The sequence below is a fragment of the Anticarsia gemmatalis genome, chromosome 6 (assembly GCF_050436995.1).
Source record: "Anticarsia gemmatalis isolate Benzon Research Colony breed Stoneville strain chromosome 6, ilAntGemm2 primary, whole genome shotgun sequence".
Taxonomy (NCBI): domain Eukaryota; kingdom Metazoa; phylum Arthropoda; class Insecta; order Lepidoptera; family Erebidae; genus Anticarsia; species Anticarsia gemmatalis.
In genome coordinates this window covers 2,271,618-2,289,690 of record NC_134750.1, presented here as the reverse complement: position 1 = coordinate 2,289,690, position 18,073 = coordinate 2,271,618, and the positions used below count along the sequence as shown (strand labels likewise).

The window sequence follows — 18,073 nt, the reverse complement described above, 5'->3', positions numbered from 1 at the left end:
GACACACGATACATCAACATTCACTGAGCCTTGTGAATGAAACATGTAAGACAACACCCACTACAGGTGTGGATAACTGTATACAGTTACAATCATTTTTGTGTGGTTACTGACCTAACGTCAGCATGGTTATGAAACTGTGAAGGCATACAAGAGATGATGATGAAGTTTTAATTTCTATAAAGGACGTTAAAGAAATTGAATCTCGGAATCAGTGTCTTGCACACACTTGTATCTCAGGTAGTCAGTCAGTCTTCTTCAGGGACTCATGGACCCACCAGTGCACAGAATTATAAAATAGAAGATTTAAAGTTACTTCAATATCTTGTCATACAAGATCGAGAGAACTTAAAAATCTGATTCTAATTTGATTGTATACAAGATGTAAGATTAATATTTTCAATGGTAGCCCAAATTAAGTTATATTAACGGTGTAATATGGCCATGGGCAGCCTTTAGCCTAGGACTAAAACTTTAGTTTCTAGTGAGAAAAAATAAGCAATAATTGCCTTTATTATAAATATAAGTTTCTGCTATAAGTACATAGCAGTAAAGATTTACACATCACGTTGACATTTTAATAATTAGCCTATTTCAAACTATAAAAAGGCTATTTTAGTTTAAATACAATAACTAGCAATAAATACTAGTACTAATGGCCTTTTCCTGTGCTCTCAAGACTTGATTTATTAACTTATTACTAAGGCCTTTACAAAACAGGAAGGCGCTCAATTACTGCCTATTCAGTTTATTGCTAAAGATAGTCTAGGGAAAAATATAAGGTTATTTCTAGATATTCTAGATTTATTGCAGACCTATTTTATTGCTCCATTTGTTTATTTATTTATTACGTCTGCATCCTTTAGGCGTTAAAGCAGAGAGGTGCGCCCTCATTCCACTGAATATGATGTACTAGAAAAAAAATCGCCTCCGATTAGATTTCTCAGTATAGATATCGGCACTACGTAATAAGCATACGTGAGACATTTAAAATTAATTATAATTAAAATTACTTAAATTGACATTTAAAATAAAATAACTAGAAAAAATATTATGTCTGTGTACAAAACGAGTGGCGAAATTTTTTAAGCTTCTTGTATATCGATCAATCAATAGTGGCAGAAAAATGATCCTCTGACCGAAGTCGGGCCCTATAGGCCGTATAACACTTTTCATTAACATCTTTAAGTAACGCAATGCTTTTTGTTTCAGTCGTTCCCCTACTTCTTCCTCTTCATGATCATGGAGCACATAGTCCTGAGGATGAAGGGAAAGCCAGGCATTAGACTCAACGATGGCCTCACTAGTATATCACATGGAATCTTTCAAGAGTGTGGAAGGTAAGTTCTTCGATGCGACTTGTTACACTTAGTCTAAAGACAAACTTGCGCAATGTTCGGTGCTGAATGCTGCGTTCAACACGCTCACTGTATTTTTTTAGTCGTTGCGTCTGCTGTAGCGCCGAGGCCTACCATCGCTGAAGACATCAGGTCTGACGCTAGACTTAAAATCGTTTTATTTCAGGTTATTTAGGATAATGATATTTCTTAAAAATCTATAAGATTGCGTAGCAGACTTTATATTTTATTCAAATCTTTTTGTTCAAATGGAACTTGCGCCATAGCTAAATAATATCTAGATACAAAGAATTTACATACTTTCATATTATAATACATAGTTATTTCGTGCTAGAAAATAAAAACCGTCCTTGAGCCTACAAAGACCAAGAGTATTACACGAACTGCCTAGCTTATCTCATCTTGAGTAACTGGCATCTTGAGTATTCCCGCCTCTACTATTACGACTGTATTATCATCTTAGTTCATTTGCATGTTATGTGTCCCGACACAATTTACTCCGCCTTAAAATGGATTTAAGACGGAAATTCTTTTTGAAGATTACATTGTTAAGCTAGGAATTCCAGGCCATTTTTTTCAGAATTTGCCTTTACTAAAAAAATCTCGGCTACTTATAAAAAACGGCGAATGGTTAAAAAATCTTGCTAGCGATCCAAGTGTTGCTAGTTTGCACCCTATTCATTGCACTACCCAGGTAAAGCCATTGCAAAGCCGAGTCGAGCCTAGGGGTTGACAAGATTGCTAGTATTGCATAACTCAGCATGCCAGTAAATTATGTAGAAGAAAAATCAAAAACAATTGCCATGAATTCTTTTTCATCCGTTCCGTTCTTTATCCAGACAGATTGATTGCAAATACACAGGGTGTTTTGGTGCCAATATAACCAGACTTGTAATTTAATAGATAATTTGTAGGTTTCCATTCTTGAGCCTTTACTAGAACTTTTTACTTTTCTTCTGAGATCTGTCATGTAGTTTTTGACTTTTTTATTCATAATTATATATTTCTCCAGAATACTCTGGCGTGGAGCTGAGTCCTACCTGTACACATGGATATACGTGAACTTCAGACTGGTGGACCTTCCTTGGGATCAGACCTTCACGTGGTACGCAGCTGCGCTAGGAGTCGACTTCTGTTACTATTGGATGCATAGAGCTTGTCATGGTGAGTTGTTTGTTTCTTCGCTTTACTATTAACGACAAAGACGCTAGTTATACTCTTCTTTATCAATAGCTTTAAATAAATGTTATACGAAAACCGGATCGCGCGCTCTTAGCGTATTCTGCTGAAATTAAGTTCTCAAAACACTTCTGCATCGGTTTTGGTTAGGTCGCCATAGCTAGTTTAAAACCAAATAATATTCATCTAGCTTACGTTTGCTTAATGATCAATTAATACCAGCTTTTTGGTTTACCTTTGCATCTACAATCGTTAAGTTAACAAATAACGATCAAGCTTTAGAAAGTATTTGCTAATATAATATTCTACATAATTGTTAATATAGCTATGCTTCTGATAGATAATAATTAAGTGCCAAATTCATGCGAATCTCATTATTGAACTTACCAGGAATATCAAATAACAGATCATGAAATGTTAATTAAAATTGTATTCGATCTGATTTAATAATTATCATTTGTAACTATTGCGGAGTCAATTATTACCAAAATAACTTACTCGTGAAACCAAACCATATAATATCATGAGTCATTCAAACAAATTACGGCTCCATTTTTCCTTTCATATATTTTATTTTATTATGAATATTTTTTTTTATTTTTATTTTCCATGAGTCACATTTTTTGCATTTTTATTCTACAATTAAGTAAACCACTATTTATTTTCATCTTATCCACAGGGCATTTTTGGCAGTAGCCTATATTATCTTATTGTTGGGACATGGCCTCCTTCGTTGCTCTTATACGTACTATGATTGCCTCTAATTTCCCGTCCTAAGTTGTAGCTATCAAGCTCCTAACTCTTCCTGTTACTGATTATAATTATATTTTTGTTCACAGAGGTCCATATTCTATGGGCTCAGCATCAAGTGCATCATACATCTGAAGACTTCAACATGGGTGTAGGAATAAGACAGTCGGTCTTGCAAGGATGGTGTGGATTTGTAAGTATCATGCCATCAAAATCATTCTGTAAAAAACCCTAGTCTCGCAGCTCAGTCTCTCTGCCGTAAAAAGTTGTGAGATATATGTCGATTAATCTATTTAGTCTCTACTTAAAGGACCTTCTGTCTTAAGTTATTACATAAGTTATTATCATGCCAATATTAAAAATATTTCACGTTTAAAACAAATAGATCGACCTGGCCATCATCTTTTCGGGCATTTTTTAAGTACAACGATGAAAAACAGTACACTACCAACGTATTTCTCCGAAATCATCTATCCATTAAGCTGTCTTATGAAAAAATCATATCGAAACTAATCCATCAGTAGCAACATGCTCACATTCCATATTTATAAAGCAAACACGAATGGCCGGAGGCGATCAGTCTGTTTTTATTTCTTCTGAAGTTCCATCGTTTTCATATACATAAGGTAAAGCCGAAGTGAAACTCTTGATATTCAGCGCGTGACGGTGAATATATTAGAGGTTGCGGGAAATATCGGCTTATGACTGTTTTTACTTGAATCCCTTTTGGTTTGGGATTGATGGTAATGTTCGTATAAGCTAGGTACTGATAAAATACCTTATAATTTCATGTTATTAGTTGAATAATTTTAATCGAGTTTTGGTTTTATAAACATATAGCCGCATAATACGGTCTGTAAAGTCGGTTACGGTAGAGACATTTCTATTTGTAATATTTTGTTTAGGATGAATATCCTGAGTTATTTTTAAAGACAATTCCTGTTTGAACCATAACTCTTAAATCACACGAATTTTTACAAACCACAGATAAGATACCATCAGATCGGAAACAACTATGTATATACAGATCTCATGAATATATTATTCCATATTATAAGAATCGATATCACGCCTCCTTAAAGCAACACAATCAATTTCTCAACATAATATACCTACTACAACAAATCTTTTTTTCCACAGGCCTTCTACCTACCTCTAGCATTGGTGATTCCTCCTGCACAATTCGTGATGCATCACCAGTTCAGCTACCTCTACATGTTCTGGATCCACACCGAAGCTATCAAGAGCTTGGGTCCTCTAGAGTACATCCTCAACTCGCCTAGTCATCATAGAGTACATCACGGTATGTTTCATGTAACATATTTTTGTGTCTAGGCGTTATACACATTGCAATTTATGCGTTCTGCGGTCAAGTTCTGCAGTCAGCGTTCACGTGTGTGTGTGTGTTGAATTAGTAGAAACCGTATTTAATACAGTGAACGCGGTACTCAGAATTCTAACGGCTGGACTGCAACGAGACTAGACATTTATAACATATCTTTTTATAAGCACTAAAATTCAAAGCATAAGTACATCTAGTCTTATATACATTTATTCTGTTCCAAAACTTGACACCTAGCACTATTGTACTATTATCTTCAATATCTCGTTTCTTAGCTTTGATTTCGAATTATTTCTTAGAACTAGATTCTATTTTTAGTATTTCTCGAATTTTTCGTAGAATTCATAGCTAGAGTATTGAGAGTGATAAATAATTTTATTCCTTATTGTATTTTAAGAATCTCATTGACGTAATAGAAATGCCTGAATTACGTCTCAAGTGAAAAAATACCATCCAAAAATGAACTGAAATTTCCAAGTCAAGTAGGTACTTTATTTATTTACTATAAAGGAAAACAAAATGGTAAAAAGGTCCGGAGTTTATTACTTCCTTATTACAAAATAAAATACTAAAGATAGTATAATGTATTACTAATAAACGCGATGTAAACATGGTCAAGACAATAATATGCTTAGTCACTTTCAATCAAATTTAAAACTATCTATGAGAGAAACGGACAGAACACTAAAACAGACCAAGTAAAATAATTAACTTATGGAGAAGTACAGGCCTCAGGAGAGGTAGGAAACAAAACCGTAGAGTAAGCTGCTTGAAATTGATTTATCCGATAACCCAAATCTTATCGAGACAATACCGGTATCGTAATAAAATACGGGAACAACAAATTGTACGTTTATTTAATAAAGAATACTGACTTGTATTCTAATACTTCTTGAATCTTGAGTACTCATAATATTCGAATGGTATTTGGTACCCGTAAAAAATATGTTCTCTGAAATTTTTGGGTGGAAACAAAATGTTTTATTTTACGATGCTATTGTTAATGGTACCTAATAGCTTTTATTTTATTTGTGAGATCTATGTTTCGAATTTGGTTAAGAAAATGTTCGTGGCTTGGAGTAGGGAATAAGGGCCGTGGTCGATGTTTTATTAAATTCTCGTGCCTTAATAATTTAATAAGACTCAAATTCCCTAAGTGGAGAAAGAAATGTATCGTTCGTTGAACATTTTAAAATTTATTTTTATTTTGACTGTATTGCGAATTTCCCCTACCGATGAAAGAATCAACGATTCGTTCAAATCCACGAGGATTTAATCAATTTGCGGAAAATGACAAAATCGCGCAATTTAATATTTTAATGGAAAAAGTCTTTCATTTGATGACAGTATTTGATTGAGGATATAATATACGTCAAAACATTTATACCTACATTTATTCACTAACCTTCGAAATGTGAATAAACATTTTCTATAAATATCTGAATTAGGTCTTTTATCCAAATTATTTTATTTACAAGTAAGAATACAATGAATAATGTAAATTGTTTAAACTGCAAATATTTCTTAATACATTTTAGATTTGATGTCCTTATGCAAAACCAAATACCGATAACATATTTTTTGTACGGAAATTGTTGCTAAGTGGTCAACTTTCGATCATCTTTTAATATCTAAAAACTTTGTTATTCCTAGGAAGCAACAAGTACTGCTTGGACGTGAACTACGGCGGAGTGCTCATCATCTGGGACAGGCTCTTCGGCACCTTCAAGCCAGAGACTGACAAGTTTGAGATCGTTTACGGACTTATTTACAACCAGCCTTCCTTCAATCCACTGTACTTGCAGGTGCGTACTTTTTTATGTTAGACATTTAAAATTATACGATATTGGCTGTTTTCGTCTTTTTGAAAAGGATTAAGGATGAAAAAGTAAATGAGATTTCTTCTATAAGATGTCTCGCAATATATTCGTGCTGTCGTTTTTTCTTATAGAGGACTTTTAGTAGCAATTAAGTTAAATTAATAATATTATATCATCAACATAATTATCATCGTCCAACTTTTCTTTATTTACGGCTCAAAGCCTTTTCTAGTTTATGCCAGTCCTATTCTAGCTTTCCATTCCGATATGAAATAGTATTTATAAAGAACTTTTCACTGTGTTTAAATTATTTAAGAAGAACATCTTATTATACTAACTCCAAATTCTTTGTGAGCATCCACTCGAACATATTATTATATTCAGTACATATTCAATTAATACAAACTATTACATTTACATGTTCAAGTTGTACTCCAATCTTCACAGACATGTGTTGGTGGTGTAATTCCACAACTTAGCACTTAGAACTTACGAATAATCCTGTCATCAGCAGACGATAGAGTACTTAGCTAATTCTCTAAGGATACATAAGGATATTGTACATGTTTATTGAGAACTTTCCTTATGTGATTTCATTTCCGTGCAAAGAAATTATATTAATCTTACAAACATACATACATACATACATACATGCAGAGGTGTAGGACATACGGCTTAGTTTCGCAGTTTATAATGTTAGTCCTATGTAGAGGGCGAGCCTGTTGCCATTTGCCGAGCACGTTACCAAACTACAGGCTACTATTGAGAAATATTCTAATATGTATAAATAAGCATTAATTAGCACTAATTAGCAGTAGTAGTTTGCGCGATCCTAGATTCTAACCTAAGACCTGGTCATCAGCAGTCAGATTCTCTGGATACTGCACTACATAAGCAGTCTTACGAATATTTATCAAAATGTCAAGACGATGATAAAATTTTACTTATTGTGGCAGCAAAAGCTTTATTCTAAACAAAATAAAGTGGACACTCTAAGCTATTCCAAGAAATGTTATTAAGTATAAATATTGAAAATATAATTTCAGCTGACTTGCGGAATTAAAAATTATTCAAGGAATAAAGAAAACATGAAACTTGTTTTGCCTTGCGGCGAAATGAAAGTTACCTAGTTTGCTTTTATACTTTGAGGTGGAAGTCGTAATGAAATTATTTGCTTCTGAAGTATAACAATATTATTTTTAGAATAAGCATTATATTTCTTACTTTAATAAAGGTTATGTTGAAATAGAAAGTAACCCATAGAAAGATTTGACTTGACTTCAAAAACGTCTACAGTTTATTGAGATTTAAAAAGTACCTCATTACATATTTCTTTTCCACTGTTTTGTTTCCCACCGTACAATAAGGCAGTTTTCTATAACCCTCATTACTTACTTATTCATGTCATATTTTTATCATCAACCGCTGTGACATCAGACGAGGCCCTAGATAAAACCTTGTGGCACGTAATGTTGTGGCCTGTGTTACGTAATCCCTTAATATCACTTTTTGCTTTATAGTCCCATTCCACAAGTTAATTGCGATACATTGTTTGTAACATATTTCAAAGTGACTGCGTTATTTATCAAATTTTAATTAACTTTGTTTGCGTGTTGAAAATAGATGCTCGTTTGGCCCTTCAAAATATTGCTATGCTCATACTTTATATCAGTTCAAACTTTATGTGATATTTCTTCTTTCATATTTGGTCCAAGCAGTCGCCAATACGCCAAACTAAAACATTTTTTTTATGAACGATAGCAAATTCCTATTTGTAAACTTCTTCTTTGTGGTTTCCTATAAATAGAAGCCCTAACCCATCTCTTACATTTTATACTAAACCTAATAAGCTAATTTTAAACAGTTATATCGTCACCAAAATTATAACTTTCACTATTATATCACAGGCGTTCTACAACAACTACGTGATCGAGAAGTTCAATAAGATGAACACGTTCGGCGACAAGGTTCGTGCCATCGTTTGGGGTCCAAGCTGGGAGCCAGGCACCCCACGTCTTGGTGATGAAGATATTAAGATTGATGTGAGTATAATTTAATTAATTAAATTTAATTAATTTAATTTAATTTCATATTAAGTTTTTTATGGATGTATTGTTACGAATAACTAAGATTTGCTGACCTAGAGTAAAATAGTAGAATAAGAATTTTACTTGCCATGGTAACCTAGAATTATCGGAGATTGTGATGCATGACTTTTACACATAAAATTAAAATTTTAGACAGAAACTTTGTGAAGGTTGAATACGGCTTACAAGTTTTTTTTAGATTTAAAACTACTTTTTTACAATTCGATATACAATCTGAAATCAACTCTAAACTACAAGTATTTAAAATAGACAATCCATTGATCTGGAAATCGTTTTCAAAGATAACATTATTTGCTGGAATAGTCAGTAAGGCTCTACAGCTTTCCCCGAGGCGTTGTAATCTTATTGAACTGCGAAGATCTTTGATACGCATTTAAAATTTAAATTCAGGCTTCAAATGTTGAAATTTAAATCGAATATTCGAGTCTGCGTATTCGGTAAATGGATTAACGTGTAAGTTAGTTTAGGTAACGAACTAGATACGGCCTTGACTACGAATAACTTGCTTCCTAGTTAAAATAGTAGAAAATCTAGCTATAAACGCCTAGTTATGAATATTGCATAATATGCTAGTGGGCAAAATACTCGTAATACAGATAGAAAACTTAATAAAAATCAAGTGCTTTACTACAGTTGCATTTAATATCTAGTCGTGTATTTGGTTCATTTATATTTTAAAGGTACGTGCACAACGTCTAAATATGTAGAAGACTATCTTCTTTAAATCATCTTATTCAATCTGAGTTTGAAGAGATACAGTTTAGGAACCTTTAACGCCCCAGGAATTCCAGTAATTAGCACTTAAAGCATCTATAGCTTTTTCGAGTTTGATCCGTGTCAAAATTTGAATAAAATCCAATAAATTCTTTACCCATTTAGGAAAACTTATTTATAACTTCAGTTTTACGTACCTTTCTTATAATAATAGCTTGACGTCATCAGACTTTTGATCAAAAAACATACCGTTTGAAATACAATTCCGTGAACTTTGACAGTTGATATATTTCGTAATGGGATTTCCATCTTTTGTTTTGAAAGCCGTAGGTGAGATCAACACCCCCGCAAATTTGATCCTACTTACCGTGAAATTACAAACAAAAAGTACCTCTAAGATTCAGGAAAATATCTCGAATTTTAATAAGCATTTAGTATTATAATTTATTCTAAAAGGACCAAGTTTTTGACTAAAAATAAAGTTTTGTAATTGAATAGTTGCCTAGCCTAGGTTCTACTTACAAATTAGGTTTTTAGATTTAGAGGTAATTTGTGAAGAAAGTTTTTTTAATTTCTACTTATAAATGATGAACATTTTTAGGAGTATAAAGTTAATATGATCCTGAATTCAAAAAAATCGTATTCACACGAAGGTTTCTTCTCTCATCGTACAATAAATATTAAAATAAATGCTAAGTTCAAACATGCAAAATTTATTATACCTTTAATATGATCTACGTTATAAGGTCTTGTGAGAATGTTACTAGGACTTCATAAGTTCAAAGGTAATCTATTATTTTTATTCGCAGGTTGAGAACAGAGACAAGTTTGATGTGAAGCTTCCTCTCTGGTGCAACGTGTACCTCGTAGCACATTACACTATTGTGTTGTATGGATTCTTTGAGCTGGCTTCTAAGTACATGGTAAGTCGAATTATAATCCTAAAATGTTTTGATATATTTTGCTCCAAATTTATTTAAAAAAAGTAAAGTGACTGTTTAGAAAAGATTTGTAATGAGCCTAATAAGATCTTAAATGCATAGCGAAAATTATAAATCACGCATAAAATGGCAATGGAAAAGTAATTACCAAAATGTACGTACGTATAGTGTGAGTACGTATAGTTTATCATATAGGTAATAATGCCATCATAAGCAATCATAGGTAATATTGGTTTAATAAGTCTGTAATAGATTTTAATTATTCGATGGAATAGGTATTGGTATACAAAATAAAAACGCTCTATTATCTCCAACAAACACAAATAAAAATTCTAGACGTAAGTACGTTACTGGTTTTCAGAATCCTTTTTACTGAGGCAAGGCTTTAATATTGTTTGTGCAGTATATTAAGCAATCTTGTGATAAAATTATGAGTATAAAAGTAAAATCATGTTCAGAAGTTCCCCTTACAAAATCTTTTATTCATTGTCGTAAGTGAGACCCGTTGTTCCGCCTGTCGTAAAGAAATATTGCATCTATTTTAGCATTGTATTACGGTCTAATATTAAAATTTGTTCGTGATAATAGAGATCCCACAAAAACATTTCATGTTAAATGTTGCCAAGACGAGACCATATAGCTCGCACTGTCAAAAAGTAATCAGATCCCGTGTAGAGCCAAGTTTCTAACCCTACATGCCCAGACCTAAATCGATAAGCCCTAATTTCACACTCAAGTTACGGGGAAATTCTACAGCCATAGCTCGTACTGCGTTGTTCGTAGCGCGTAGCAGAGTTTTTACGCTATAATCTCGTAGGCGTGCAAACCTTGGACGTAACTGGCGAGATGGCCGCACGGAAAGAGTTTAGAAGATTGAATAGATTTTTAAGCTCAAGCCCATATGACGAATAGCAAAAAGTCCGTGCGGCCGACTCGCCAGTTACGTCCAAGGTTTGCACGCCTACGAGATTATAGCGTAAAAACTCTGCTACGCGCTACGAACAACGCAGTACGAGCTATGGCTGTAGAATTTCCCCGTAACTTGAGTGTGAAATTAGGGCTTATCGATTTAGGTCTGGGCATGTAGGGTTAGAAACTTGGCTCTACACGGGATCTGATTACTTTTTGACAGTGCGAGCTATATGGTCTCGTCTTGGCAACATTTAACATGAAATGTTTTTGTGGGATTTCATTTCTTTTTGTAGGTTGCTTATGATAGAAAGATAAAATGAGCGACAAATACAAGTATTTTTTTGTACTAACAATTAAATATTAGGCAAATGGTTTTTTTCTCCGCGATAGCAAACTTTTAAATCACCGAAATATTCCGAAAATTTTTCATTCAACGAGACAACCGTCAACGACGTCTGCCCTCGCGCGTCTGCCCGCGTTCGGGTGCCGCGCTCGCTGACGGGCCGATTATTTTTAGCTACTGCGCGGGGACGAGGGGGCAGGCGGCGGGCGTTGGCGCATACTATACTTACGATGCTTATGTTCAAAAGTATAGGTTGATTAATAATAAACACTTACCGAAGTGAAGTGTAGTAATATTATTCATATCTAAGTACTTATGGGTAGGATAATGTTTTGATTTGATGAAAAGTTTGTGTTCTATGTACTTGTGTATAATTTTCAGATCTCAAGCAGGAAATAGGGAATTAAGTTTCCCTATTTCAGATTTTTACCCCTCCGCGGCCGCATTCAGACCTCTAGCGTCAAAAGTTGCGGAAGTCTCGAACAAACTTTCACCCCTTAGTTTAAGGGGTTGGGGGGTAAAAGTTCCAAGTTTTAGGATTTTTTTGTTGTTTGGGTACTAATACTAGCTTACATACCAAATTTCAGTTTTCTAGGACTTCAGGAAGTACCTTAAGAATTTTGTTGATCATCAGTGAGTGAGTGACGAAATCGGGGTATTTTAGATATCAATAAAATCTAAAGTATAAGAGCTATGCAATTGAAACTTTAGAGGTTTATTAAGTCTACCACTGACATTATATCCTGAAAATTTTGTTTATCTGGTATAACCCAAACTCAAGTTATGAAGGTTCAAAAATACGACGAAGCGCTTCGAGAAAAGGTAGGTAGTGCCCTTGCGCTTGCGCTTCGCTTGGCTCGTCTTGGCGGGGGCACTACCGTGCCCCCAGATTCATGAAGTAAGATCGTTCCGGTTTTTTATTTATGATTATTGTTGACACAACTGGAACTAAAGCAAAAACTAGATATTATTATTCTTTATACAAACAAAAAGAAAGAATTTTCTGGTAATATCTAATTCAAGTTGTAGTTTTGTCATTCAGTAGGCTAAATTTCGGGGTTGGTAGAACACGATTTTTTGTATATTATGTAAAATATGGAATACCCCGTCTTAATTAATATTTTATCCTAGTAAGTTAAGTTAACATCTAAGTTTACTAAGAAAAAGGACTCAGCATATTTCTAAAAGACCCTTTTCACTGTCTTCTTAATAACCTTGAAGCAAGCACCCTAATTTATAAGGCATCAAATTTTCCCTTTATGATATCCTTGTCGAAATTAATGGCTACCCATGGCCTTGCTGCCATTGACCTGCAAAGATTTATAATTGCCTTTTCGTCATCACATCCTGAAATTTGAGCAGCCATTAATAAATTTTCACGTGTGGTGCCTTTGTTGCCCTGAAATTATGTTTTTTCACCTTGACTCTGGGGGATGGAAACATATGGGAAAGCGTACCGGTTTCATGAATATCATATTATAGAGCGAATTGAGTTTTTGTTCCCTGTATTTTTTTGGCTTGGAATTCTATAAATAGGTAATTTTTTGTTCAAGAACATTCGGTCTTATTTATTTCATTGTTTAGATTAGATTGAAGATGTTTTGATATCGCGAACAAAATTTGAGTCTCCAGACTGTCTTTCTATCTATCTATTGAGTTATTTCTTTGCCGTATAGTAGGATACTTTATTATTATCTCCTTATGCTTGCATAACGGTACGTTCTAAAGATCCGTGTGTTCCCAAATTATATTATCGTTAATCCTAATTGCTGGAGGCGAAGCAACTTTTCATCTCCGCATTATAATAATAACAAAACACGTTCTATTTTTCCACATCACGGCATTCTGCCGGCATCCATATCCAGAGGTAGGCCGATAATATTGTTCGTTATGTTAAGAAAATGCCTGCTGTTCTGCTTTGAATGTTCAATTAAACATATACCAAAATAGATTTGAAAGATCAAGTAGTTATAGATGCTTTAGGCTATAGATCCAAAGGAACGAGACACGGTAGTAGATAACTCTAAGTAATTTGATTGAGTTGTTTTCGTATAACAAAAGACCTGACTTGTAAATGAATTGGGAACTTAAATTGTAAATTGCTTTTACATCTTGAACAATGAATACTTTTAACTGTTCAAAATCTAATCGTTTGTGAATGTATAGAAGTATACAATTAAACAATATATTTCATTCTAACACGGTGAAGTAGCATCCTAGTACAGTATTTTTTTCCTCAGCTCCAATAAATAGTTACGTAAAGTAACTTTCCTTATTTTTCTGCTACAACAATTTTACGTCTAAGCAGTTTTGCGCAAAGCTTCATCACCTCATGAGTAGCTTTGTACCATTAAGTCAGCATCGTTCTGTCGAATCCTTAATTACCAACTTAAGTAGCGAGCTCATAATGAATGGATTGTTAAGTGTTATATGTATATGTCGACTTGTGATTAGAACAAATTTGAATAATTATTATTAAGTGACAAAGATGTAAGCGGTGTTGTTAATCTGATTACTTAAATTGGAAAAGGCGAATTAACAAAATAAGAGTACTGTTTAAATGCGGTACATTTCGAATCTATTTTCACCAGTGTTCAGATACTCCTAGTTATAATAAGAAGTCTACGATCAGAATATCTTATAGAATCAAGAATAGACTTGTCAGTCACTAAAAGGGTTGAAAGAAAAACTGCCTTAAGAAATAAATATGTGAGCAGAAATAAACTAAAAAGGATCGTCTATTTTATATCATAAGCAGAACGCTAAAGGCAAAAATTATTTTCAGCTCTTGATCCAACTTTGAAATAAAAAGTGCCATTTAATTTGATTAAATGTTGGAAGACATCGGACCGCGAAACCGCCTTAAGCCATCCATGACCTTGTTTCTAATAATAAAAGAAGAAAATTTAGGAATAAATTTAATTGCTATGACGATAGGCGACAGCTTTACACATTCGGATAAACAATGGTTATGAAGTAAACGAAAAGTGTTTTATATCTAAATCCATATTAATAAGTACGCATGAAAGTCTAACATCAAATTAGAATAACATTCTAAGCCTCCTGTGACAATGTTTGTGCAATGGCAAATGATGGCTAAATGATAAAATTAATTACAAAAGGCTCAATCAAAAACGAGTGAGTAACTTAAAGAGAAATTTAGAAAAGAAAATTAAAAGTGGATTGTTTAATACACGCTTTTCGTTTTGGAAACGAGTGTCTACATTTCCTTATTTGAGTTAACGATGACCAAATTGTTAATGCTTACAGAATGTAGATAAATTGTTACCTAGCACGTGTTTCATACACATGCTTCAATTAATATTTTTGAAGATCTCTACTTTGGATAGTATGTATGGTACACGTTGCCAACTTAATATTATATGCGTGGGCGTATCGTAGGTTTCTGTAACCCTTTAAAATTTAACTTTTTCTTATTTGATTTTAGTTCAAATGTCACCACCATTTATTAAATGAAAATGCCTGAGGCATTACTTTAATAAAAAGTTCCATTATTTTTGGTATTAATCCATTATTTCAAATAAAAGAGAGTACTTACAAAGCCGTTATTCGTAAGCCACAAAGCGAACGGGTAACTTTAATAAAATTCAAAATAAAGAGTATAAATAGTTTTTTCGAGTCAGAAACAATTTTAATTTGACAAACATTTTGTTAAGAGTTATTTTTCGTCGATTTTATTTCTATATTCATTAAAAGTAGATAAACATCCTTTATACCATACCATTGTCAACATAGGCATAAAAATCTTCATTTGAGGCAACCAAACCCATTGCAAACCAAATTATTTTTATTAAATTATGGTAACTGAAAACACATAAAAGACAACTATCGCCAAAAAAAAAAACAAAATGGTGGAAAGCATCAACATTTTGTCTCTTAATATAAACTGGAACCTAAAAACATCTAATAATGTAAAAGCACTTTTAATAATCTCCATTAAAGCTGGAGTATATTTTACTCTATGTCACAGACGAAGTACTCACGTCAAAGGAGCGACTATAAAACGAAATGATACTAAGCTGAAACCACCAATCTTGCTTTATAACCATCACATGTAAGTCGTAAAATTTTAAAGGAAATCTTCTCATGTAAAGCCTTAAGTAACATGGATTCTTGGAAAGTAATGGTGTAGCAACGCCGAATTTATACTGTCATCACATTTACGTTATTTCGAAAAATGGCATTTTTTGTCTTGAGGCAAAGTTTATCATAAACTGTCTTCAACCCTGTGTAAACATACAATCTCAGTGATTCAGATCCGATATGCATTTGCCGATCTTTAGATGATCCAACGTAATTCGTTAAGGATTGCTTTAGTTATAACATTGACTACCTGGATTATACTGACCTAGGCTATATATAAGGTCTTTTGCTATACCTCCATGGAATGGCATTTTACCTTGGACTGGCTAAAGTTTCGGTGCACTTGCCGTAGTCGCGTTAATCCCCGTATCCTATTTTATATTAAATTTGCAAAGCGAAAATTTAATTTCAGCAATTAACCTGTCACTAACGATGACTCGAAACGTGCAGCACTAAAAGTAATTTTAATTAAACACGTTAGTATATTCACAAAGGAATCTTGTGTACTGAAATACACGATGGATTGTGTCAACGATAAACCGAGTCTTAATAAACCCTAAGTCCTTATTCAAATAGCGACTAGACGTATCTGATCTCTCAATACATTTAACTGTCTGTAGACATAATAAATAAAGACCACGATCCTTTAAATGCTGCGGTTTGGGATCAGACAGATAATTCTAAATTATTATTGTTTATTCTCTGTTGCTATCTGTCGTCGCAGATTTATTTATTGGAGATTTTTGAGCTCTTAGAATAAGTGTTAGAATTTTTCATTTACTTTTGTAATAATAAAATGATGAACGATTTTTTCAATTCATTTTTTAAGTATTATAAAGACAGCGACAAAAGATTTATAGAATGTTATAATTGAAAGTCATAATTGATTTAAATAAAAAAATAAATCAATTAAAGGTAAAATGTCAAGATGTTCGACCAAAAAAGAGTAATAAATGTCTTAACTAACATACATTTTCTATTGTTACAGGGTATGACTCCGATCTCCGTTCTGATCTTTGTCTTCTACATCATTGCATCTTTGACCATCATTGGCATGCTGTTCGACAACTCCAAATACGCTGCCCTTTCGGAAGTCGTCAGGTGTTCAGCCCTTGCCTTCTTCACAAGGAGCGTGGCCGTAAGCAGCCCAGCTCTTGCCACAGGACTTCAAGTCTTTTACGTAGCGTCTGCCATGTTCTGGTGCCTCAATATACTCAAGTTCTTAGAGATCAAGAAGACCAGGAAGGTGGAATAAATACATCTTAGTTTACAAACTAAACGACTGATGATTTTGAATTTACGTGTGTTTGAGCGAATATATGAAATGTACAAATGAAATAATAGCCAAGTTATGCCTTAATATTATGTAAGTTTATTGTTACATTTTTATACGATTTTTTAGTGCAGGTTTGTTAATACAACTCAATTTATGTTTAAAAGCCTTGTTTGTTTTGTGGCAGCGGCTAAGTGAAGGCTATATTGAGCTTTTCTGAATAAGTGCTCACTTTAAATATTCACAGCAAATAAAACATTTCATATAAAGGTTACTGCCATAAATAGTTTTTCAGAGAGCCAAAGCGATCGTGGCGAGTTCGAAATTACTCGTTAATGTCAGTATACGTTCTGAAAATGTTAATATGTTATGTTGATGCATAAAGACCACAATTAATGTTTTGTTTTTTTTTAACATAATGAAATGTATTGCCGATTTACAATAAAATTGATTATTGAATTACGTTTTTATGTAAATTTCGAAAAATAGCCATGCTTGTGTATTTATAAAGAATAAAGTTACTTTTTATAAAGAAACAATAAATAAATAAGTGTATATGAATAATATTAAAGAGAACTTGGCCTAGACACTTCTGTGCTCTTACAAAAAATACAATAATTAGAAATAAGTAGAAACCTTTTGACTTCAAAGTCTTGTTCATAATATTATTTATAATTAAAAATACGACTGTAGCCATTTCTGTGTTAAAATTAAGTACAATAATTTAATAATAATTAGTTAAAACACACTGTATATTTAAAAATGAACACCAAATACATAGAATAGTTACAATAATGGTTAATTATGTTTTTTATAATTTAATAAATAATAGTGTACAGCGAATTTATTTGTGAATAATTATTAATAATTATTCTAAGTCGCCTTAGCATTTGTATAGTTTACTCTAGACACGTTTATAACGACTATTGATAAATTATTTGTTACGAATTTATTAAATAAAACAGCGCAAAAATAATGTATCCTTTTATTTTTTTACTCCCCAATCCTAAAGTCTTCAGAATTGTGAGCCGAGTCTCATAAAGACGTAACCTTACAATTATATTATTGTTTGGTGAAAACATTTGTGAAAAGTTCGTATAAAAGAGGCAATGAATACAGATTTCAAAATCATAATATATCGGACTGTTATAAAGGTAAGTTTTTAAAATCATAATGTATGTATGTATATTTTTCTCTTCGATAAATCTAAAAAAGATCACTTCTTTCTA

General features: G+C 33.0%; 1 protein-coding gene across 1 annotated transcript in view; it reads left to right on the top strand.

Annotated features, from left to right (window-relative positions):
- LOC142973478 (alkylglycerol monooxygenase-like) overlaps window positions 1-17,810 on the top strand; it is a 29,983-nt gene extending 12,173 nt beyond the window's left edge. Inside the window, exons 3-10 of the mRNA XM_076115193.1 lie at window positions 1,213-1,340; window positions 2,371-2,522; window positions 3,377-3,480; window positions 4,428-4,590; window positions 6,283-6,434; window positions 8,357-8,491; window positions 10,081-10,194; window positions 16,560-17,810. Of these exons, the coding sequence (XP_075971308.1) occupies window positions 1,213-1,340; window positions 2,371-2,522; window positions 3,377-3,480; window positions 4,428-4,590; window positions 6,283-6,434; window positions 8,357-8,491; window positions 10,081-10,194; window positions 16,560-16,826 (1,215 nt within the window). The 3' untranslated portion in view covers window positions 16,827-17,810. The remainder of the gene's footprint in view (window positions 1-1,212; window positions 1,341-2,370; window positions 2,523-3,376; window positions 3,481-4,427; window positions 4,591-6,282; window positions 6,435-8,356; window positions 8,492-10,080; window positions 10,195-16,559) is intronic.
- Window positions 17,811-18,073: the final 263 nt, after the last annotated feature.